The following is a 23,644-nucleotide window of genomic DNA, read 5'->3' on the forward strand; positions in this document are numbered from 1 at the left end:
GATAGCTATTGGATTAAAAACTGGTTTTGAACTTACAGGTGCTGAACCTCATTTCTTCTGCCAGAGTAACAATGAGAGGAAGTTGTGCCCAGGGTGATAGGGTCCTCAATGATGCTGGCGGCCCTTTTGAGGTGGCGACTCACATAGAAGCTTTTAATGGATGAGAGGTTGATGCCCTGAATGGTCTTGGTCAGGTTTGCTACTTCCTCCGTCCTTCTGGGTTTCTTGCAGTCGAGGTTCCAAACCAGGCGTTTGGTGGGAGGACGGTGGTTTGATGGAAAATGGGTAGAGGTGGAAGGCAGGGTAATGCAAATTGGGAAGAAGGGTGTGCGTGAGAGGTGCAGAAGGAAGGATCGGAGGGGCTCAAAGTATTGAGTATAGAAGTTGGAATGTCTTGGTGAAGTTGTATGAAGGATTGGTGAGGCCAAATTTGGAGTATGGTTTAAGATTGAAAGAGTGCAGAGGAGATATACAAGGATGTTGATGGGACTTGAAGATCTAACTTGCAGGAAAATGTTAAACTGGTTAGGACTTTATTCCATGGGCCGTAGAAGAATGTGAGAAGTTTTGATAGAGGTGTTCAAAATTATGAATCAGAATTTGTTGTCGTGAACAAGTCATGAAATTTGGTGTTTTGGGGCATCATCACATTGCAAACATTCGTATTATAATCATCTTACAGCAATAATATAAAAAAATAACAGTGCATGCAAATAGGGCATTCTTTGGTTCATTGATTATCCAGGAATCTGATGGCGGAGGGGAAGAGCTGTCCCTGTGCTGCTGGGTGCTCGTCTTCAGGCTCCTGTACCTTTTCCCTGATGGTAGCAGAAAGAAGAGGGCATGGCTTGGTTGGTGGGGATCCTTGAGGATAGAGACCTCTTTCTTAAGGCATTGCCTCATGTCGATGTCCTCGATGGAGTGAAGTCTGGTGCCTGTGATGTTGCAAGCTGTGTTAATGACCCTCTGGAGTTTATTCTTCTCTGAGACTTATACCAAGCAGTGATGCAACCAGCCAGAATGATCTCCATGGTGCACCTGTAGATGTTTTCGATGACATACTGAAACTCCTCAGATAACTAATAAAGTATAGCTGCTGGCGAGCCTTCTTTGTGATTGCATCAACATGGAGGCTCCAGGACAGATTCTTGGAGATGTTGACACCCAGGAATTTAAAGTTCTTGACCCTCTCCACTACTAAGCCTTCAATGAGGACTGGGTTGTGTTGCTCTGACTTCCTCCTGAAGTCCACAATCATCTCCTTGGCTTTGCTAACAATGAGTGTAAGGTTGTTGTCGTTACACCATTCAACGAGCTGATCGATTTCCCTCCTGTACGCTTCCTCATTGCCCTTGTGGTCATCGGGAAACTTGTAGATGGCAATGGAATTGTGCCTGGCCACACAGTCATGGGTGTATGATGAGTAGAGCAGAGGGCAAAGCACGCAGCCTTGGGGTGTGCCTGTGAGGAGGAGACGTTGTTTCCAATTTGTACTGACTGTAGTCTTCCAATGAAAAAGTCATGGAACCAGTTTCAGAGTGAGGTACAGAGGCCTAGAATTTGTAGCTTCTTGACCCCACTGAGGGAATAATAGTACCGAAGGCCGAGCTGTAGTCGATGAAGAGCAGCTGTAAGTATGAATTGCTGTTTTCAAGGTGATGCAGAGCTGAGTGAAGAGCCAGCGATATTACATCTGCTGTGGACCAATTGAGACGGAAGTTGAATTGTAGAGGGTCCAGATCTTTGCTTAAATAAGTGTTAACTCTGGCCACGACCAGCCTCTCATAGCATTTAATTACAGTGCTACTGGGCAGAAGTCGATGAGGCAGCTCACACCACTCTTGGGTACCAGGATGACTGATGCCTTTTTGAAGCCGGTGAGAACTTCTGACTGCAGCAATGAGTGGTTCAAAACATCCATGAACAATGGCTAGTTGGTTTGCACAGATTTTCAGAACCTTGCCAGGTACTGAAACTCCACACTTACACCACTCACTATGTAGAGTTTACGAATGTTCTCCGTAAACTTTTCCCCTTTCACCCTTAACCCACGTTCTTTAGTTTTTATCTCATCTAACCTCAGTGGGGAAAAAAAACCTACTTGATTTACTTTATCTATATCCATGTGTGCTTTGCCCACTGCTCTACTCATTATGCACCCATGACTGCGTGGCCAGGCGCAATTCCAATGCCATCTTCAAGTTTCCCGATGTTATCGACAGAATCACGAGGAAGTATACAGGAGGGAGATAGATCAGGTCGTTGGTGGTGTCACACCAACAACCTTGTGCACAATGTTAACAACACTGAGGAGATGACTGTAGGCATCAGGAGGAAGTCAGGCAAAAACAACCCAGTTCCCATCGAGGAGTCAGTAGTGGAGAGGGTCAAGAACCTCAAATTGCTGGGTGTCAACATCTCCGAGGATCTGTCCTGGAGCCTTTATTTTGATGCAATCGCAAAGAAGGCTTGTCAGCGGCTATACTTTGTGAGGTGTCTGAGGAGATTTGGTATGTTTGATTATTAAAGGGGGGGGGGTCCTCTTTTTTACTTTTTCATTATTTTTAGATATGGTGAGTTTGATCTGAAGGGATGCACCTAACTTATATTATGTATAATCAAGCTTTTATTTGAAATGTTCAAAATTCTCATATTCTCTCATACTCTAGCAATGTATTAGATGTATATGTGTGTAATTTTTTAAATAAACTCAATAAATATTTCTTAAAAAGAAAGAAACGTGGCATGGGGGCTCTGAATTTACCCTGATCCTTATTGCTATCAGTTCCAGTTCGGTGGGAATGGAGCCAAGGGCCCAGTTATCTCACCCCAGGAATATCAGGCACAGGCAATCCTTCAGCAAGCACGGGTAAGTGGCTGCGTCAAGCACAGAAAAGTTTGCAACCTCTAGCCTGTAGCTATTACTAAATGCAGTAAGAAGATGTGTGTGTTCTCTGACAATAATTTTGCAATTTGAACGTTGACTTTGAAGCTGGTGACCTCCTCATTCTGCTGCATTTCCTTTCCAGCTTGCTATGAAAGGTCCTGCAGGTTCGATTGGCCTCACGGGAAGACCGGGACCTATGGTGGGTATGAATAGTGACCAGGAGAGTATTGGCAGGAAGCCCAAATCAGTCAGAAAACAGGGCAAAAAGGGCATGGGTCAAACGAGGAACAGTTGTGCGTCACCCCAACCCTCCGTCCTCCGGTCCCAATGGCATGCTAACTTTGATCAGATTTATTTTGAGGGATATAGGTCTTTTTCTTTGTTGGTTGGCATGGGCAAGTTGGGCAAAAGTGCCGGTCTCCATGCTATTTGGCTCAATGACCATGCGTACATTTGATCAGTATGAGTTTGTTGGGTTGAAGGGTCTGTTTCTGTATTGTCTCTTAAGGCAGTAGCATGGTTCTCCCACACGCTCTGTTCTCACTGCTGCCATCTGGAAAGAGGTGTAGGTGCCACAAGACTCACACCCACCAGGTGCTGCTCCGTCTCCTCAACGTCAAACTCAATCAGGGACTCATTTAAGGACTCTTACTTTTATACTTTAGATTTTTAAAATTCTCTCTGTATTGTAGTAATTTTGTTTACATTCCTTTATCTATTTACGTTTCTTTTTCCATCTTTTTATTAATATTTCATAATATGCACAGCATAAGGAGAATAGAAATAACACAATTAAAATGTTATGTCCAAGTCTACATCATATAAGTATCACCTACAAATTCCAAAGAGTGAAAATGTGATGTATTAGAAATGATGCACCTACAGAAATAATTATATTATATCTTTCTTTGGCTTGGCTTCGCGGACGAAGATTTATGGAGGGGGTAAAAAAGTCCACGTCAGCTGCAGGCTCGTTTGTGGCTGACCAGTCCGATGCGGGACAGGCAGACACGATTGCAGCGGTTGCAAGGGAAAATTGGTTGGTTGGGGTTGGGTGTTGGGTTTTTCCTCCTTTGCCTTTTGTCAGTGAGGTGGGCTCTGCGGTCTTCTTCAAAGGAGGCTGCTGCCCGCCAAACTGTGAGGCGCCAAGATGCACGGTTTGAGGCGTTATCAGCCCACTGGCGGTGGTCAATGTGGCAGGCACCAAGAGATTTCTTTAGGCAGTCCTTGTACCTTTTCTTTGGTGCACCTCTGTCACGGTGGCCAGTGGAGAGCTCGCCATATAATACGATCTTGGGAAGGCGATGGTCCTCCATTCTGGAGACGTGACCCATCCAGCGCAGCTGGATCTTCAGCAGCGTGGACTCGATGCTGTCGACCTCTGCCATCTCGAGTACCTCGACGTTAGGGGTGTGAGCGCTCCAATGGATGTTGAGGATGGAGCGGAGACAACGCTGGTGGAAGCGTTCTAGGAGCCGTAGGTGGTGCCGGTAGAGGACCCATGATTCGGAGCCGAACAGGAGTGTGGGTATGACAACGGCTCTGTATACGCTTATCTTTGTGAGGTTTTTCAGTTGGTTGTTTTTCCAGACTCTTTTGTGTAGTCTTCCAAAGGCGCTATTTGCCTTGGCGAGTCTGTTGTCTATCTCATTGTCGATCCTTGCATCTGATGAAATGGTGCAGCCGATAATATAAACAACTGATCTACTAAACAATACATTTTTTTTAAAAACTGAGCGGCCTATCCCAAGGATCTATCGAATAGTTTAAAACGTCGCTCCAGTCCACACCTACAGATAACAAAAATGGCAAGAATTATATTATGTCTGGAAAGGAAGAATTCATTCATAGAGTAATGTCATCAATAAATGGCTTCCATGTTCCTTCAAATTTAGTAGTTGATTCTAAAGTACAACCTGATTTTTTTTTTCCTCTAGATTTAAGAAAAGACGTGATAAAGCCATTGAAATAATGTAGGAGAATTAGTGTCTTTCCATCTGAGTAAAATGGCTCCTCTAGCTCAGAATGTAGAAAAAGCTGTAACTCGATCTGCAGAAGTTCGTAAACAACCTACATCTGTAATTCCAAAAAGAGCAGTTAAGGGGTTAGGTTGTCATTGAATAACCAGCATCACTGATACAGCTTTCCAAAATTTTTCTAACACGGGACATGATCAAACCTTACGAGTCAATGAAACCACCTCATTATTTGCATCTATCACAAGTAGATGTCATATTAGGAAAGATGTGAAATAGTTTATCTTCAGACATTTTAGCTCTAGAACTCTTTTAAACTGCATTAAAGAATGATGTGCACAGAGTGAAGAGGTATTAACTAGTCTAGTAATTCTTACCCATGTTTCAGAAAATAATGTAATTTGCTTACATGTGTACATAATGCACAGGTTTTTTTTTTGCATTACCAATTAATGGTAATTCTGCTCTGCCCACAGGAAATAGAATCTCAGGGTTGTATGTGATGCCATTTTAAAATTAGTCATACTGCACAGTAGCAGGCCATTTTGGCCCTACGAGTCCATGCCGCCCAATTTACACCCCATTAACCTACACCCTCGGTGTGCTTGGAAGGGTGGGAGGAAACCGGAGCCCCCGGAGAAAACCCACGCAGAATGTTCAAACTCTTTACAGACTATGCAGGATTCGAACCCAAGCCTGGTGCTGTAAAGGCACTCCACTTACTGCTACGCCAACTGCGCCGCGTCATGACAATAAATCTGAAACCTTTCTAATTACGCACCCATGCATTCATCTGTAAGATTGCTCTCCCGAAGATGGTGGCTTAAGGCAACTTTCATGTGAATGTGCGCAGAGCAATTTACTCAAAGGTGGGCGAAGAGGAAAATCTACTGGGCACACACACACACAAAAATTTTATCAAGTGTCATCAAATTATAGTCAGTGGCCTTTCAGCCCAACTCATCCATGCTAACCAAGTTGCCTTCCTGACAGTCTCATTTGCCAGCATCTGGCCCATATCCCTCAAAACCAGTGGTTTTCAAACTTTTTCTTTCCACTCACATACCACCTTAAGTATTCCCTATGCCATAGGTGCCCTTTGATTAGTAAGGGAAAGAAAGAGGTTTGGAAGCAACTGTTTTAATCATACCTAATTGACTCGTCATGTGCACGGTTTCAGAACTCCAAAGGAAATGGGCTAATGACAATTTTTCTCAAGCAAAATATCTCAGTAACAATTTGGTCTAGAGCAGTGAATCTCAACCTTCCCTTCCCACTCACATCTCACCTTAAGTAATCCTTTACTAATCACAGAGCACCAATGGCATAGGGATTACCTAAGGTGGTACGTGAGTAGAAAGAAAAAGGTTGAAAACCACTGACCTAAATCTTTTCTATGCATGCACCTGTCTAAATGTCTTTCAAATATAATTATACCCACTTACCTCTCCCTCTGGCAGCCCGTTCCATATACCCATTGCCCTCTGTGTGATTTTCCCCTCTAGTTTGGGTCTCTCCTACCCAAGCAAAAAAGGTAATTTATAAAATAAAAAAAAATCAGTTCGCAGTTGAGCAACTGATATGAAGGAAGGTGTTGGAATGGACAAGCAGTCAAGAGGTTTTGGAGTTGACAGGTGGATGGGGGAGGGCCCGTGGGTCTGGAGAAAGGGTGGGTAGAATGGACAGGGGGGGTGGGGAGGGAGTGGGCAAGAGAAGGGGGGTACTTTGGAAAGGACTGGAGGGTGTTCGACATCTCTTGGCATTGAAACATGGTGGGGTGGACAATAGGTTTGGAAGGCACTTTAGATTGATGAGGTGGGAAAAGATTTTTTGGACGCTGGCTAGGGCAATGAATAAGCAGCTAAAATCTCTCGTGTTTTTGTTCTTTCCCTGTAGGGTCTGCCTGGCAGCATGGGCCAAAAAGGTGACGCAGGGGACATGGGCCTACAGGTGAGTTAAAGACTGCCTTATAAAGAACATAGAACATTACAGCTTAGTACAAGGCTTTTGACCCACAATGTTGCTGATCTATATAGACCTACTCAACAATCTAACCCTTCTCTCCCTGACACCCATAACCCTTTATTTTACCTGCATCCATGTGCCCGTCTTATTCCCTTTTACACAGTGATCCCACTTAATTGGTGTGTGAATGACCAGTCTTTAAAATCTGCTTGGGTTGTTCGCAATGAACCAAGAAAAGCCGGGTCAGTGTTATGTAATTAACTTTATTGTTCTTTCCTTTCTTTTTCAATATTTTTATTAAAATTTAAGTCCACAGTGAAAATTGCAGAGTATAATCTACACCATTTTCATTTCTAAATCTTTTATCAATCGCTTTATTCGCATATATCTTGTGTATGCCACTTAAATAAAGTCTATCTTCAAAAAGCTAAAAGGAATGGAGGTTTGGCATTTCCTAATTTGAGATGTTATTACTGGGCGGTTTATATACGTAACTTTATGGTTTTCTGACAATTTGATATTTGTGTTGACTGCCCCACATGGGTAGAAATGGAAATTAATTTTGTTGAGAATACTTCCTTGTTGGCAATTCTAGGCTCTGCTTTATCTTCTTCATATAAACTAACTGATAATCCGATAATTAAACATATTTTGAGAATATGAGCACAAATTAGGAGGTTTTTTTGGATTTCACAGTGTTTCCCTTTTATATCCAATCACCTTTTTCTACCTTCTTTTGCCTTCAAAAGGATGTGTATTAAATGTTTTAAAAACCTTTTTATTGGCAACAAGTATGAATCATGCGAACAATTGGCGGTAAAATTTAATTCACCCAAAACTTTTTTTTTAGATCTTTACAAATTAGACATTTTGTCCAATCTCAGATCCCCGATTTTCCTAGAATCCCCAAAGTGACTGTTCTTGACACCTTTTTTTAAATCTAAAATTTTCCCATAAAGGCTTAATATCTCTTATTTATGATAATTTGGCTGATCCAAGACTAGCTCCCCTCATTAAAATCAAGAATGCCTGGGAGCAGAATTTGAACCTTTCATTGTCCAATGAGGTTTGGGACTCCATTTGTAATTTGATTAACACGACTTCCATTTGTGCAGGGCATTGTTTGCTGAAATTTAAATGGTCCATAGAGTACATATGCCTAAAGTTAAATGGTCTCGTTTCTATTCAGACATAAATCCCCAATGTGATGAATTTAAAATAAGTGATGCTTCTTTAGTTCATGTGTTGTGGACTTGCCCTGGCTTAGAAGAATTCTGGAAAGATGTTTTTCAACACTAGCAGTAATTCTTAAGTTCAAATTAGAGCCTTAAAATTGCTCTTTTTTTGGATCACCTCAAGATGTTGATGTTCTACTGACTTCAATTGAAAGCCGAAGTTTATTTTTTACATGATTGTTAGCCAGTGCAATTTTGATTAATTGGAAATATATTATTCCACCTACACATGCACAATAGTTAAATGACATTATGGCTTGTTTAACTCTAGAAAAAAATATAGATATGCCATCAAGGATTCAAATGTTAAGTTCCAAAACATATGAGGCCCATTTATGGACTTACCATTCAAGGTTGTTTTGGAATTTTGGCATCATGTTGTCCATCTCCGAGTGGATGGCATTTGATTCATACATGATTCATACATGCCAACTTCATTCATTCGTACACGATTCATACATGCCAACTTCATTCATTCGTACATTCATTCATACATGTCAACTTTCAACCTTGCTTCGAGGAAGGTGTTTTGAAATTTTTCTTTGGGATTTTTGTTGTTAAATCATACATTATTATGATTATGTTCTGAATGAGCTTATTATGAGAATATTATATCATGTTTTTTTTTCTTTTTTCCGAATCTTGTCACATGTTGTATAATTGTACTCTTCCATCGTTTATTTTGGAAAACATTAAAATAAAAAAAAATTAAAAAGGAAGGAAAATACATATTAAAAGTCAAAAATAATACTTTACACTTAGATGATACCAGTTCATCCATGGTAGCCCCGCTTTCTCAATCAAACAGTATTCCATTAGAAAAAATAACATATAGGTTAAGAAATAATATTGAAATATTCGAACAAGTATAGGAGCCTTACATTAAATACAATAGCGAAAACCTACCGGGGACAAACATTACCTAAGTTGATGGAAGGAGAAGGAAAGAAAAGAATGGACTCAGTAGAATTTCTGGTGTAATTTTGTTGAATGACAACATTGTCTGACTGGCTTAATGCAACCTAGATTGTATACCTAAAATGGATGAGAGGGGGGGGTGGGGGGGTGGCTTGGGAGGAAGGGGGGGGGGGAGAAAAAGTCACTGTATATGTGTGAAAAATAAATAGTGTATATCATGGATAATGTGATTTATGGTGTGAAAAATAAAAAATTTAAAAAAAAACAGTACAATTCTGATTATCTAAAATAGTTAGGACTGGGCCTATTCGGATAAACGTGTTTTTTTTTCAGAGAACCGGTCTCTTGTTTAAAAACGGCCCAGGAGCCAGAGCAAATCACTTGTAACAGGGTTGAAACAACAACAAGCAACAAGGGAAAGGCTTTTGAAGCATTAAAATAACGTTTAATTCTCACCAAAAAAAAATGCTGGCACCTCCAATCACTGCCACCTCCCCACCAAGGCCCTGCTTGTGCCGGGAGCCCGAGGATCTCACTCCTACGTGGGAACTGGAGGTCCACTGCTGCCGCCTGAGATCCACGGTCAGTTTGGCTTTGAAAAGCTTTTGGATAAATGAGGATTTCTGATTTGTTTCGGATATCCTCGTTTGTCTGAATTAAAAAAAAAAATTTGTAGAGTCTGATATCAGATAAATTGCCAGTGTACTGTATATTACAGTATAAAAAAAAATCTCAACCCTCTACCTAAAATGAAGCTGTTTGGAAAAGAGAGAATAAAAGAATTCGAAATCAAAGTAATAAAATTACCTTATTAGTCATGTTAAATCAGAGATTCTGAAAATAATTTTTTTTTAAAAAAGGGTCAAAAGGCCAACATGGCCTGTTTCCGCTCCGTTAATGGTTAGATGGGTCCCTACAACATTTGAAAATTTAAATTCATCGGGAATTGAGCATCTAATCTTTTCTAAATTTAAACATGACACGACGTCACGTCGCCATTGAGCGTGGGTAAGTGGAGCAATGTCCTTCCAATTTTATTGTTTAAATATTCCCCCTCATTTCTGTGGAATCTTCTGCATCCAAGGGATAGGCCCACTACAGTTGCCCCCTGTGAATGTGCTCCACTCCCTCTGCAACGGACTGGTGGATCAGCCTGCATTTTCTGGTGCAAATATATTTAAAGTTTGATCTACAGCATGGGGCAACAGGCCATTTCGGCCCATATGTCTGTGCTGGCCAATTTGCACCCCATTGATCTACTCCCCCGGTACGTTTTGTGAAGTGCCATCCATCAGGGAGACGTTAGTCGAGAGGCTCTTTCTGACCTCTCATTTGGGTTTAAAAGATCTGTTAAAGAGGAGGCACTGCAGAGATGTCCTGAGATTGAGGGAAGCCACTAATAACGTCATTGTCTTCTAGGGTTCTCCTGGTGTTTTGGGTCCTCTTGGTCCTCCTGGAAGACCTGGAAGAAGGGTAGGAACCTCTTTCATTCAGTCAAGATTCAAGATTCCATTTATTGTCATTGTAATAAAACAGTGTCATATTACATGAAATTGATTTTGCCTGTTGTAAGGCAGACAGATTCGCCATCAGCAGAAATTGCCTGAAGCGTCGCTTACAGTCAGAGAGAGAGAAGCAAAAGAGTCTTCCCCCCCCCCCCCCCAAGTCACCGAGTGTCCGTGCATTCACCTTCAGTGCTTCCGCAGCCATGCAGAGTCCAGTCCAACTATTGCCAACCTGATCTCCAGATCTGAACCTCCAACGTGGTCAGGAACCTTACAGCACCTTTGGCACCCCCTCACGTCCCGGCTCCCATACCTGGTACCCCTTCAACCAGTTTTGAGCCCGCAGCCTCCGTGGGTTCACCAGCAACATGCATGGATCTTTCAGCCGCAGAGCCCTCTCACCAATCCACATCCCCTCTGCTTCTCCTTCTCAGACGGGGGATAGTTTCCCCGTTTACCGGTGCCCTGCGCCAGTCCTCCGCTCCCCTGGATTCTGCAACCCTTGCTGATCAGAGGCACCACCGTCTTGGGCGCAGACCCCAAGGTCGGGGGACTTTACCATTGGCTCCTTTAACGGGCCGTTCAAAGCCTGCGCGGAGCTGACATCAGTCGAACCATGCGGTTGTATCCTGCGGGAGCACTGAATCTCCGCTCCTTGCTCCCCGTGGGTCCGCACCAGCGCCTCTGGCAGCGCTGCCATTTTTCTGGGGGAGGTGATACCAATCAATGTTAAGATTAGAAGTTCTGCCTGGCCTGCAGGGAAAAGGATCTCCAGGTTATATGTGATGTTATGTAGGTGCATTGACAATTAATCTGAACTGTGCACTGAAATAGAGGATGTAATTGGCAGCATTTTCACAACCATCAGTTTCCCCTTGATTATCATTATATTACAGAAGGGGCAAATGGAATGTTGGCCTTTAATGGGAGAGGGATTGCTTTAGTAGGAGAGAGGTATTGCTGCAACTGTACAAGGTTCTGGTAAGGCTGCACTTGGAGAACAGCATGCAGTTCTGGTCTCCTGACTTGAGGATGGATGCACTTGCCCTGCCAGCAGATGTCTGGCCAGCTGCCCGCTCTGGATCTTCTTCTTTCCTATTGCCACCAAGACATCAATCATCTCAACCATCACCACTCCTGTCCCTTACCTCCTCCTCCACTCTCTCCGCCACAATCCCAATCTCAACATCAAACCCACAGGCAAGGGTGGTGCTGTTGTGGTCCGGCGCCCTGTCCTCTACCTCGCTGAGGCCAGGAGACAGCTCTCAGACACCTCCTCCTACTTACCCCTTCATCAGGACCTGACTATTGTTCATCAAGCCACCGTCTCCAACACCATCTCTAACCTCCTTCCCACGGCCTCCAATCTCATTGTTTCTCATCCCCGCACTGCCCCTTTCTACCTTTTACCCACGATGCATAAACCCAACCATCCGGGCAGACCCATTTTTTCTACCTGCTCCTGCCCCACTGAACTAGTTTCATCTTACCTTGACTCTGTCCTTTCTCCCCCCAGTCCATTCCCTCCCCCATTACTTCCACAATACCTCACGTGCCCTCCATCTCTTCAGTGACTTCAGATTCCCCGAACTCGACCGTCTCATCTTCACGATGGCACCCTCCTATCAATGATTTTGTGCTTCAGTTAAAAAAAAAGGTTGAGGGAATCTTAAAACCGTAGCTGATTAAAAAAGAAAAAAAATCTCGAGCGATTGTGGCTTTGTGATGCTCGCCAGTCATTGGCACACGAGGAGAAATTGCAGGCCAAGTCCTCGCAAATGAGTTGGCAGGAGCCCAAGCTTCTGTGGTGTAGTCCTGCAGCCCGGCAGAGTTCTTGGAGTGCATACAAGGACGTTTACATTCCTGTTCAAAACCATCCGGGATTTGGTTGAGATCTTCCCACAATGACACACCCAGAGAACAGGAATTCAGCAAAGCACCGGAGGCAGGATTGCCTCAAATCTGTGTTTGGATGCATCTGTTAACTCTATTCAGCAGCCTCCACTCGGTTGAGTCTATTCTCTCTTTGCTTGTATGGCAATGTTCCAAATATTTATCATTCCTCACAGGAATGTTTCCTAACTTCACGTGTTGAAGGCCAGGCTTGAATTTTTCTGACTCACAATTCCATTTCCCTTTTATTCCCTTATTATTTCCTTCTCTTTCTTTTCCAATTTCTTTTCCACTAGGGTGTTTCTTTTTGCATTTTCTTAACCCCTTTTCACAGGCTCTTCAAGGCAGGAACATTGCACCTTCATCGTGCCAGGCCATTCTGCGAAAAAGGTACGAACACGGAATGGAAGGGTCATTGCAGTCCCGCCTTTAGGCCAGCAGCGCAGGAAGTCACAGCGCCAAATCGACGACTGCGTTAAAAGGGGAGCCAGCAGGCCGGGACCAGGATGGGAAAGGCAGCGTATGTTATATGTCAGGGGCCCCCAAACTTATCAGGATCCCGTGTAAAAGTAGAACCTTTCTATATTAGACCTTGACCGGCTACCCATCCATTTCCCAACCGCAGATCCTTGACCCAGTGTCCGCCCATCCTAACTCCCGACTGCAGATCCTTATCCCGACACCCGTCCATCCGTACTCCAAACTGCAGATCCTCATCCCTGTGGCCTGCCCACTCGAACTCCCAACGGTAGATCCTCCACCCATCGCCTGCCCATCCGAGCGTCCGACACCCCGACCATGAACCTACCACCCATTACCCGGCCATCCGAACTCCTGACGCATTATACGACGTAGGCACGCCTTTGATCAAAAGGTCGACCCGTGTAAAATCTATCCTCCCTCTTTTTGCTCCAAAAAGTGGTCAAAAAAATTTGACGATTACACAAGTATAAAGCATAGAACACAAACCTCTATCCATCCACCCGTTCGCTCTAAACTAATTCAAAGGCCAAAGTTAAATACAACATGGCGGCCACCAAGGCCCGATCTCATGAGAGGTTGGCCATTGGTGCTATTTTCAATCGATTTCCCCCGCCCCCCCCAGACATTAACAACCCCCTTTTTCACCCCCTGATATTTATCAACCCATTCGATGGTCCCATGGATCGACCCCGCCCCATGGGTCAATATTAATCACTTTGGAGACCCCTATTATACGTCATATTAGACACTAATGCTGTTGTGTTGTGTAATCCTTTTTTGCTTCCGAATGACTGGTTTGTTGTGTAAAATGACACATTGGATCAGCATTATGCCAGCGTTGTTTGGTTCAGTGTAAGCAGGTCATCTTTACAGCAGTATTGTAGACCTTCAGTCTCCGTACCTATTCTATCTTACATAATATCTCTCTCTCTCTCTCATGTCTTCCCATTTTCTATCCTATTTCTATCCCACTCATCTCCCAGCCTCTCTCCCTCCCTCTGTCTTCACCGCCTCCCTCTTCTCTCTGGCCTACTGCTTTGCTCTCTCCATGTGCACTCACTCATTTTTACACACACTCAGGTTTTCTCTTCAATTCTTCTCTCCTCCTCTTCTCCCCTCCCCCCCTGTTCACCCACCCTCTCCAACACCGTTTCATCACTGGGGTCCTTTCTCCGTGACCCTTCTTCATGACCGTACATTAACTGAGTGGTGTTAACTGTTCCTGGGCTGCCTCGCTCTTTTGAACCAGGCCGGTCGATGGCAATGCTCTGGCTGACCACAGTGTGCAGTTATCATTGATTGCTACGCAGGCCAACACTATTGGCATAGCATCAACGGTTGGGACCAGGGTTTAAATCTCCAGCTGTCTGTAAGGAGTTTGTATGTTCTCCCCGTGTCTGCGTGGGTCATGTCTGTTAGCTCTGATTTCATCCCACTGTTCAAAACATACAGGGGGTGTAGATTAATCTGGTGCAAGTTCGACAGCATGGACTCATGGGCTGAAATGGCCTGTTACCGTGCTGTATGTCTAAATTAAAAACAAATCATTCTAGATCCCTCCTCTTAGTTTAATCTAAACTTGGTCAAACATCTCTTAATATCCAGGCCACAATGTGGATTGATGCCATTCGTAGACTTTATGAAGCATGAGTGGGTAGAAATCAACTATTGCTTGACTATGTTTAATGATTTAATGATTTAATTTGGAGCACTCTCCAAGCTAATAACTTGCACATTAACACCTCCAAATAAGTTAAATGCTGAAGCATGGATGGACCTTGGTCGGTCCTCAGCAGAACTAGTGCCTGCAAATGTTTACTCCATCTATATCCTTCATAATGCAACCGAGGATGGGTGAGACAAGAAGGAGAGGGTGAAACGTTAGGGGAGAACCTTCACTTGGAGTGTGTGGAGTCAGCTGCCAGCGATGGATTAGGTTCGATTTTGACATTGAATAGGTACGTGGAAGAGAGGGGTATAGTCTGTTGAGCAGGACAAGGTGGAATGTCCTGGCTCTGTGCTGCAATGTCCTCTGGCACTAAGAAAATACCAGCGAGGCCTTTCCTGATGGCCTGTAAATCCTCCTTCATGAGTTGTTTTAGGAACATCATGCAGACAATTTGACTGTTGATATCTATCTGAGAAACTTATCCTTAAGACTGTGCATGCTTTGAGAGAAGTAATATCTTCCAGATACCTCCTAAATCATGTTTTGACCCACGTGAGCCAAAATGCCAATTAAAATTAACATGATTACAAGTGGTGGCTTGGCATCGAATATGGAGCAGCCTCGTTTCCTCTTGGACGTACTGTTAGTGTGGACTCAGTAATGCCAGAACCACTGCAGTCTTTCCCAGAATGAAGCACGAAAGTCTGTACTCAATGAACAAAGTTTTGAGAAACTCAGGTGGTTCCGCAGAGCCCAAAGGAGGCAACCGAGATTTCAGGCCTGAGCACTTCGTTGAGGTATGAGCAAAACAGCAGGCAGGTGTCTGAATAAAAAAAGGCCTGGAGAGGAGTGAAGAAGGGGGAGGTGGAGGAGCACAGTCCACCAGGCAAGAGGCCATAGGCAGACGTGGAAAGGAGGGCAGGAGAGGACAGCTGAGAATTGATTTGAGAAGAGAGGAGAGCTCTATGAACGCTGTGACATAGTAAATAGAAATGATTTTTGGAGATAGAATTGGAATGGTTTGTTAGAGCACATACAAACAATTTAAAAACAAATCTTATTTGAAATTCTGGAGACGTAGTGGGTTCTCACACCTTTTTGCAAGAGCTTTGAAGAGTGCTCAAGAGACATCACTAATGGATTATTATTTATCAACGCAACAGATGAAAGAGCAAGCTGGAGCCGCTATTGTCTGCAGGAGAGTTTTGCTGTTGTAAGTGGGTCATGTGGTTTTGCAAGCAGAGAGAGTCAAACAGGCTTTCTCTCCATCTCAGTGAGAGAGAGAGAGATCAGAAATCACCTGGACAGTGTCAGCCAGCAGAAGTTGCTGGGACTGAAACAGGACAAAGTGGCCAGCTTTTGGTAGACAGCCTGGTCGAAGCCCTTGTGGTTCATGCAAGAGGAGAGGGCTGGGTTGGAATAAGTGAAACAGAAAGGAAATCTGTGGTGACCTGAAAGAAAGAGATTATAATCTGGAGAACCCTGAAGGGGCAAGTTTTGTCAGCAAGTCACTGAGGTGACTAATGGAAGTATATCAGTTGTGGATGTCCTTGAACAACACATCTCTCTCTGAAAACCAACAAGAACCTTCCTGAGCGGTAACCATTTACCTTTCAAGCTCCAAAGACTGGTGAAGCTTAACACATGTTAAATTCTGTGCACAGTATAAGAATAGCCTGCGACCAGTGAACTTGGAGGAATGAGAAGTGAGATTGGACTGTAAACCAAAGAACTTTACTGAACTTACACACGCATTACATACACATGCGTTTAGAATTAGCAGGGGGTTAAGTTAAATTAATAGTAATGTTAAAGTTTGATTCTATTTTCATGTTTAAAGATAACTAAAAGCAACTTTTGCTTAAGTAACCATTTGTCTTGATGAATATCTACTGCTGCTGGGTTTTGGGGTCCTCTGGGCTCGTAACAATGCAGAGCTGAAAGAAAGGAGACAGGGATAGGAAAAGAGAGAGAGAGTGACAAAGGGGAGGGGGATCTTGAGGAAAGAAGATGGAGGGAGAATGAACAAGAGAGAGCGGAGAGGTGGCAGCCTAATGGAAACCAGAGAAGATGTTAAAGCCATTCGGTTGAAGGGCACCCAGACGGAAGATAAGATACTGTTCCTTCAACTTGTAGAGGGTCTCAGTCTGGCAGAGAACATGGACTGACATGGGAATGAGGTGGGGAATTTAAATGGGTTGCAACTAAGAGATCTCTGCTATTGCAGAGGACAGAGTGAAGGTGATCAGCAATGCGACCTCCCAGCCCACGTCCAGTCTCTCCGACGTCGAGGAGGCTGCGGCAGGAGCAGCGGATGCAGTACTTATGAGTATAGCTTTGATCTGAGTCCCACCAGGTCATGAGGTGCTCACTTTGGTTGGTGACTGAGTGAGCACTGGTAATGAAAGGGATGTGGGCTGTCATGGATTCATGCTGGGAAATGATGGGGGAAATAGTGATAATAAGGTTCTGAGGGGGAGTGGTGGTAATGAATGGCTTCCTTCCTGGTACCTTGATGTTGATGGAGCATCTTGGCCAATGAGCATCAGTAGATCAATAGAGATGGATTAACCAAGCACTTGGTGTGTTGACTTCTGAGAGTACAACATCCATTCACAATAGTGTTGCAATCACCCACAAGACCATAAGACGTATTCAGCCCATCAATTCTGCCCCGCCGTTTAATCGTTTATTGATCCATTTTCCCACTTGGGCCCACTGCCCGGCCTTCTCCCTGTAACCTTTGATGCCCTGGCTAATGAGGATCCTATCAATCTCTTGCCTTAAATACACAGCTATCTCTGGCGACATATCCACAGATTTACCACCCACTGGTTAAATAAAATCCACTGCGTCTCTGCTCTAAGTGGACACCCTTCAATCCTGAAGTTGTGCTCTCTTGTCCCAGATTCTCCCACCGTGGGAAACCACTTTTCTACATCTAGTCTGTCCACACCTTTCAACATTTGAAATGTTTCAATGAGATCTCCCTTCATTTTCCTAAATTCTAATCATCACAGGCCAAGAGCAGTCAGATGCTCCTATGATAACCTTTTCATTTCTGTGAAGCTCCTCTGAAACCCTTTCTTCAACAAGGAGCCCCAAACTGCTCACAATACTTCAAGTGAGGTCTCACCAGTGCCTTGTAGAGTCTCACTGTCACATCCCTGCTCTTGTATTCTATTCCACTTGAAATGAACGCCAGCGTTGCATTTGTCTTCTTCATCCCTGACACAACCTGCAGATTTACCTTCAGGCTATCCTGCATGAGCATACCCTGTTCCCAAGATGAGATCTTCCAGTCCAGATCTTCTGAACTGCCTGCCTCTTCCACAAATGTGGATTCCCCTCCACCACCATCAACTTGGCCCCATCATCCATATCTCCTCCTTTTCTTGCTCATCTGCCCTGCCCCCCTTCCCCCAGATGCAACAAATGCAGGATTCCCCTCGTCCTCACCGACCACACCACCAGCCTCCGCATCCTTCACATTATCCTCAAGAATTTCCGGCACATAACAGGATCCCACTGCCAGACTCACCTTTCCCTCTCTGCCTTCCGTAGGGAGCACCCTCGTGCACTCATCTCTTCCCCCCCCCCTCACCCTGTGGCCGCAGGTGGTGCCACACTTGCCCCCACACCTCCTCCCTCACTCCAGTCCGGGGCCCCAAACAGCAACACTTGTGTATCCGCAGGATTGATTTACTGCATCTGGTGCTCCATTTATGGCCTTCTCTACGTCAGGGAGACTGGGAGGTCGCTTCGCTGAGCACCTTCGCTCTGTCCACCCCAGTGACAGAGACATCCCAGTGGCCAAAAGTTTCAGTTCCATGTCAAAATCCCATACTCATTTGTCTGTCCATGGCCTCATCTACTATCCCGTAAAGTGGAGGAACGACACCTGATTTTCCGTCTGGACAATCTCCAGCATTAACATCGACTTCTCCAGTTTCTGCTAACCTGCTCTCTCTTCCAGTTCTCCACCCCCTTCCCTTTCTATTCACCTAGAAGATCTTCCTCCCCTTGCTTGCTGCTGTGCCCTCCCTACTTTCTCCACCTATCACCTCCTGCCTTTACGACCATGCCTCCCCCTTTCCCTTTTTATTTGGAAGCCTGCTGACATTTTTCCAGACCTCAATGAAGGGCTCAGGTATGTATTTTTACCTTTGGTATAAAGGACACGATTTGACCTGCTGAGTTTCTCCAGCCTTGTATTTTTATTTCAAACACAGTGTCTGGTGACTTTTGTGTTTTACAACTGAGGGCTCCCAGCTTCCTTTGCATTTTCAATTATCAAAGTTAACAACATTAAAACTGAGCAAGGAGAAATGAAATTGCATGATATGACCTTTACTAAATGGATGCACAATTAATCCCAGTGTGTAATTTTCACACTGTCTGACCACGATTTGTTCATTTGCCCCAATCCAACAGGGTCGTCCAGGAGTTAATGGAATCCGAGGGTTACCCGGCGAACCAGGAACAAAGGTTGGTTCACAAAGAACTCCCCTGGTATTATTTTGACCAAAATAAGAGTTCGATAGCAGAGTGGATTAAATTGCTGATTTGGTTTCCTGAAATGATTAGTGTGGTCTTCACCATGGCAGCTAGGAATTTTATGATTAACACGAGCAATATAAAAATTCTATCTATGAAGCTGCAGTGATGCTTTTGGAAAGTATATTAAGCTCCATTGACTCCAGACCTATAGTTGGATCTGAGCGACCTCCTGAAGAGTCTCAGCAAATCATTCAGGCAGACCCTGTTCTAATTCCACTCTACAATACTCACTCAGTAACTGCTCATTGAGATACAGGAAGGGAATAGGTCCAGTGGCCACCAATTCAGTGCTGACCTGCCAACTCCCACTGAACCCTAATTCATCCCATTTGCTTTGTTTTCCCCACGTTCCCATTCACCCCACTGCCCTCCCAGAAACTCCCACTTGGCCATTTAATAGGAGTAATTTACAGGACTGATGCACCTGCCAACGCTCGATTTTTGGGGGAATGTGGAAGGAACCAGGGGAACCTGGGTGTTGGGGATTTGTCGCAGGGCAATCATGCATACTCCACACAGAGAGCAGGAAGTCAGGATGGAGTCCGTGTCTCCGGAGCAGTGAGGCAGTGGCTCTGTTAGCTATGCCACCCCACTGGGCTATCAGTGGAGAAATCAGGTCCACTGAAGAGGGACTCGCATCCCAAAGTTTGTCCCTGCTAATTCTTGCTTAGTATAGAACATTACTGAACTCTATGGGCCTTTCAGCCCACAATGTTGTGCTGGCCCATATATATTTACAAGAAAATAATCTGTGTGCAAAAAAACTGCTGTGATTCCTACACAATGGCCGCATTGAGGGGTGAGTGGTGGCACAGTTAGTGCAACGCCTTTACAACGCCAGCGATCAGGCCCGGACCAGGGTTGGAGTCCTGCACTGTCTATAAAATGTTTGTACGTTCTCCCCGTGTCTGTTTGGGTTTTCCCCCGTGGGCTCCAGTTTCCTCTCACCGTTCAAAATGTACTGGGGGTGTAGGTTAATGGGGTGTAAATTGGATGGTGCGGACTCGTGGGCCGAAATGGCCAGTTTTCCATGCTGTATGTCTAAATGTAAATTTAAATCTCAAAACTTCACCTCTTGTGAAGTCCTCTGGGATGAGCAGAGATTGTGGAACGAGCTGCAGAAATGCGAGATCCTTTCTACCTCTCCTTTTGTGCTTCCAAAGGGACGAGTTCAGCATCGAGTTTGGAACACTGCCCCACATCCAGATGGAAGATGAGGTACTGTTCCAAGATGTTCCACTGGGAACCTGGGACAAAGCTGGTAGAACTGCTCCCTCGAAACTCCCAACTCTGGTTCTGTTTGTGTGGACCTAACCTTCTCCTTCCAATGATCTGGGTTTCTTCGGGAGTTCCAGTTACCTCCTGCATCCCAACATTTGATGTGAGTTGCCCACCAAGTTGTGTGTGGAAATCAAGATTATATTTAAATTTAGGCCTAGAGTGCGGTAGCAGGCCATTTCGGCCCACAGGTCTGTGCTGCCCAATTTGCACCCCATTAACCTACACCCCTATCACATTGGAGAAAACCAGAGCCCCCAGGGCAACCCCACATAGACACGGGGAAAACTTGCAAGCTCCTGACAGACTGCGCCGGATTGGAACCCCAGTCCCGATTGCTGGCTCTGTAAAGGTGTTGCGCAAACCGCTACGCCAATCACATTATTGTCACGTAATAAAACATAAACTGTGATATTTTGTTTTGAAAATTTTATTTATTAAATCATGGTTAAACATCCAATAATGGCTACAATTTAGAAAAACAAAATACAAACATGACATTTTTTATGTAAATAATTTTAAAAAAATGCACAGCCCCCTCCCCCCACACTAACTCACCCACTCCTCCCCACCTCCCCCCAAAAAGAAGAGGAAGATCACGTAACCTCAAACTCTCCATCAGTTGTTTGCCGTGATTCAAGGCAACACCATCAATGCATGGAAAGAAAATTAATAATTCAGCGCCACGTATTCCAAATATGGGCTCCAAGTTTTAACAAAAAAGGAATAATTATTACCTAAATCATATGTTTTTTTTTCCCAATGGTCTACAAGATCTCATTTCCGAATGCCATCGCTGAATACTCAAATTAGTCTAATCTTTGCGGGTAATTGCCAAACATTGTCAAGCCACAGCTAAAGCCAATCTTAAAAAAGCAATTTGAAATGTATTTAATTTTAATTCCAAACTCAATTTATTAGTATAACCCAACAAAGATACTAAAGGATCAAATGGAGTTTTCAATTTAAAAAATGCTTCTAAAAGAGAAAATGTGATATTATTACACAATTTTTTTTCATCTACCGTACAGCAGACAAAGATTTGCTATCTGTAAAAATTGCCCTTACCACGGGGGCAAGTCCATGGCTTCACTTCCAACGCTATTCCAGGCTCCAGGGCCATGCAGCCTTCAGTCCAAACCATCGGCAGTCTGAGCTCCACACGCACCCCTCTGGCATGAGCATCCTCCAGCATCCTCTCCCTTCATGGTTCCGCTACCCCTTCAGCCAGTTTGCAGCCTGATGGGCATCCTTCAACGGCAGTCTGCCTCAAAGTCCCACCCCCCCCCCCCCCCCCCCCTTACTGGTCCATGGGTGCTTTGCTTCTCCTTCTCAAATGACGGGCTGTCTTCCCGGTGCCCGGCGCCAGTCCTCTGCTTCCCCAGAGTCTGTAACCCCTCATCTGATCATACACGCCACCATCTTGGGCCCAAAACCCATGGTCTCAGCATTTTAAAATAAACCACCATCTATCTCGAGCCCCGTTTTAGGTCTGTACAGAACCAACAACAGATGGACTGAGTGGTTGGAGACCATGGGGAAAGCACTGAGACTTTACTCTCTGTGGGTCTGCTCCAGCAGTACCCCTGACATTGCAGCAGCCTGGGCAGTGCCACTATTTTCTATTTTTACTGTGTTGTGATTTGAAGGGAATTACGTGGAGAATGAAGGGGGTTTATGTAAATGGACATTTGTGGTGATCACAGACTCTGAGTGCAGAATTTGGATTCATTTTCCTCTGGGGGACGTTGTACGCGTTGCCTTAACTTTAACTCCAATGTTTGGAGCTGGTGACCATCAGAGCTATTAATCAAATGAGGCCACTTGCTGCACACGTTTACTTAAAATGTTGCAGCAAGGCTTCATGCTAAGAGCTGGTAGATTGCAACAAGTTTCTCTGGCTAGCACTTTCCTGATGGGCCGAATGGACTTCCTCTCGAAATGTCTGATTTTTTTTTGAAGAGTTGTTGACATTGAAGGTTGTGCTGATTGGTTTGGGTGGATTAGGAGGGTGAAGGCAAATAACTGATTGGCTGGTTTCTGTGTTCGCTGCACCAATGCCAACTGCTGTTGTTGACCCCACTGATTTACTGAATTGTATCAACATGGGCTTGATGGCTGTTGTTTTCCTTTGTTAGGGTGACAGGGGGTTCGATGGTTTGGCTGGACTGCCTGGCAGCAAGGGCCACAGGGTAAGAGAAACGGTAGTTTCCTCCCCCTCAACATCAACACAGTCGCGCACGCATGCAGCCTCACCACGCGCGCACACGCGCGCACACACACCCTCACTCCTCATGCATACGCACACCCCTGTCTCACCACATGCGCGCGCACACACACACACACAACCTGTCCGAGCTGGTTTCCTGACATATGTACCTGACCTCGATGCTTCCCCTCCAGTTAACATTTACCGTGAACTTGGCCTCTCGTTTGCTTTCAATATCTTCCCCCCCCTCCTTTGCAGGGATTCATTGGTCCAAGAGGTCTGCCTGGCCCTCCTGGAGAAGATGGCCTCAGGGTAAGTGAGTTTGGAATTAAACCTTTGAACACTTGAGTCTGAGCATTGATCTTATTGAATGGCAAAGCGGCAAGAACAAACATCTCCTGTTTCCACATCAGACACAAATTAACCTGCATTCACAATATATCAGAATATTTTACCCTCACATATGTATTGCTTGATCCAAATGTATTGCTGCAATCCAGTTTTGTATGTTTTAGATTCAGATTCAGATGATCATACTACCTCCTCAAAAGTATCTTGATAGAGGTCTACACTCTGGTAGACAACCAGCACATGTTTCCTAGAGCAGCATCAGCATACATCAGAGGACATGTGTACAAAGTGAAGGGAGGGATGTTTAGGGGAGACATTAGGGGTAGGTTTTTTTTCACGGAGAGTGTGGATGCCTGGAATGCCTTGCCAAGCATGGTGGTGGAGGATGAAACAATGGGGGCATTTAAGAAAAATAGAGGGTTATGGAGTAGGGAGGGTTTAGTACTTTTTTTTAAAGGGAGGGATATATGGTTTGGCACAACATTGAGGGCCAAAGGGCCTGTACTGTACTGTTCTATGTTCTATTTGCCATTAATAATAGATCTGTGAAATTTTCTGCAATGGGCAGTGTGGAGGCCAAGTCATTAGATGAATATCCCAGGCATCAAAGGTGATAGAGAAAAGGCTGGACAGTGGGGCCGAGTGGGCAAAATGGATCAGCTCATGAATAAATGGGCTGAATGGCCTATTTTTTTCCCCTATCACTTGAGGTCTA

At 44.5% G+C, this 23,644-nt stretch overlaps 1 protein-coding gene across 2 annotated transcripts in view; it reads left to right on the top strand.

Moving 5' to 3' along the window:
* LOC138758440 (collagen alpha-1(XI) chain-like) overlaps positions 1-23,644 on the top strand; it is a 337,229-nt gene that overhangs the window by 139,733 nt on the left and 173,852 nt on the right. For both annotated transcript variants that reach the window (XM_069927352.1, XM_069927353.1), the window contains 7 exons: positions 2,786-2,869; positions 3,030-3,086; positions 6,760-6,813; positions 10,401-10,454; positions 18,966-19,019; positions 22,508-22,561; positions 22,837-22,890. In XM_069927352.1, the coding sequence (XP_069783453.1) occupies positions 2,786-2,869; positions 3,030-3,086; positions 6,760-6,813; positions 10,401-10,454; positions 18,966-19,019; positions 22,508-22,561; positions 22,837-22,890 (411 nt within the window). The remainder of the gene's footprint in view (positions 1-2,785; positions 2,870-3,029; positions 3,087-6,759; positions 6,814-10,400; positions 10,455-18,965; positions 19,020-22,507; positions 22,562-22,836; positions 22,891-23,644) is intronic.

The sequence above is a fragment of the Narcine bancroftii genome, chromosome 3, assembly GCF_036971445.1.
Source record: "Narcine bancroftii isolate sNarBan1 chromosome 3, sNarBan1.hap1, whole genome shotgun sequence".
Classification (NCBI taxonomy): Eukaryota; Metazoa; Chordata; class Chondrichthyes; order Torpediniformes; family Narcinidae; genus Narcine; species Narcine bancroftii.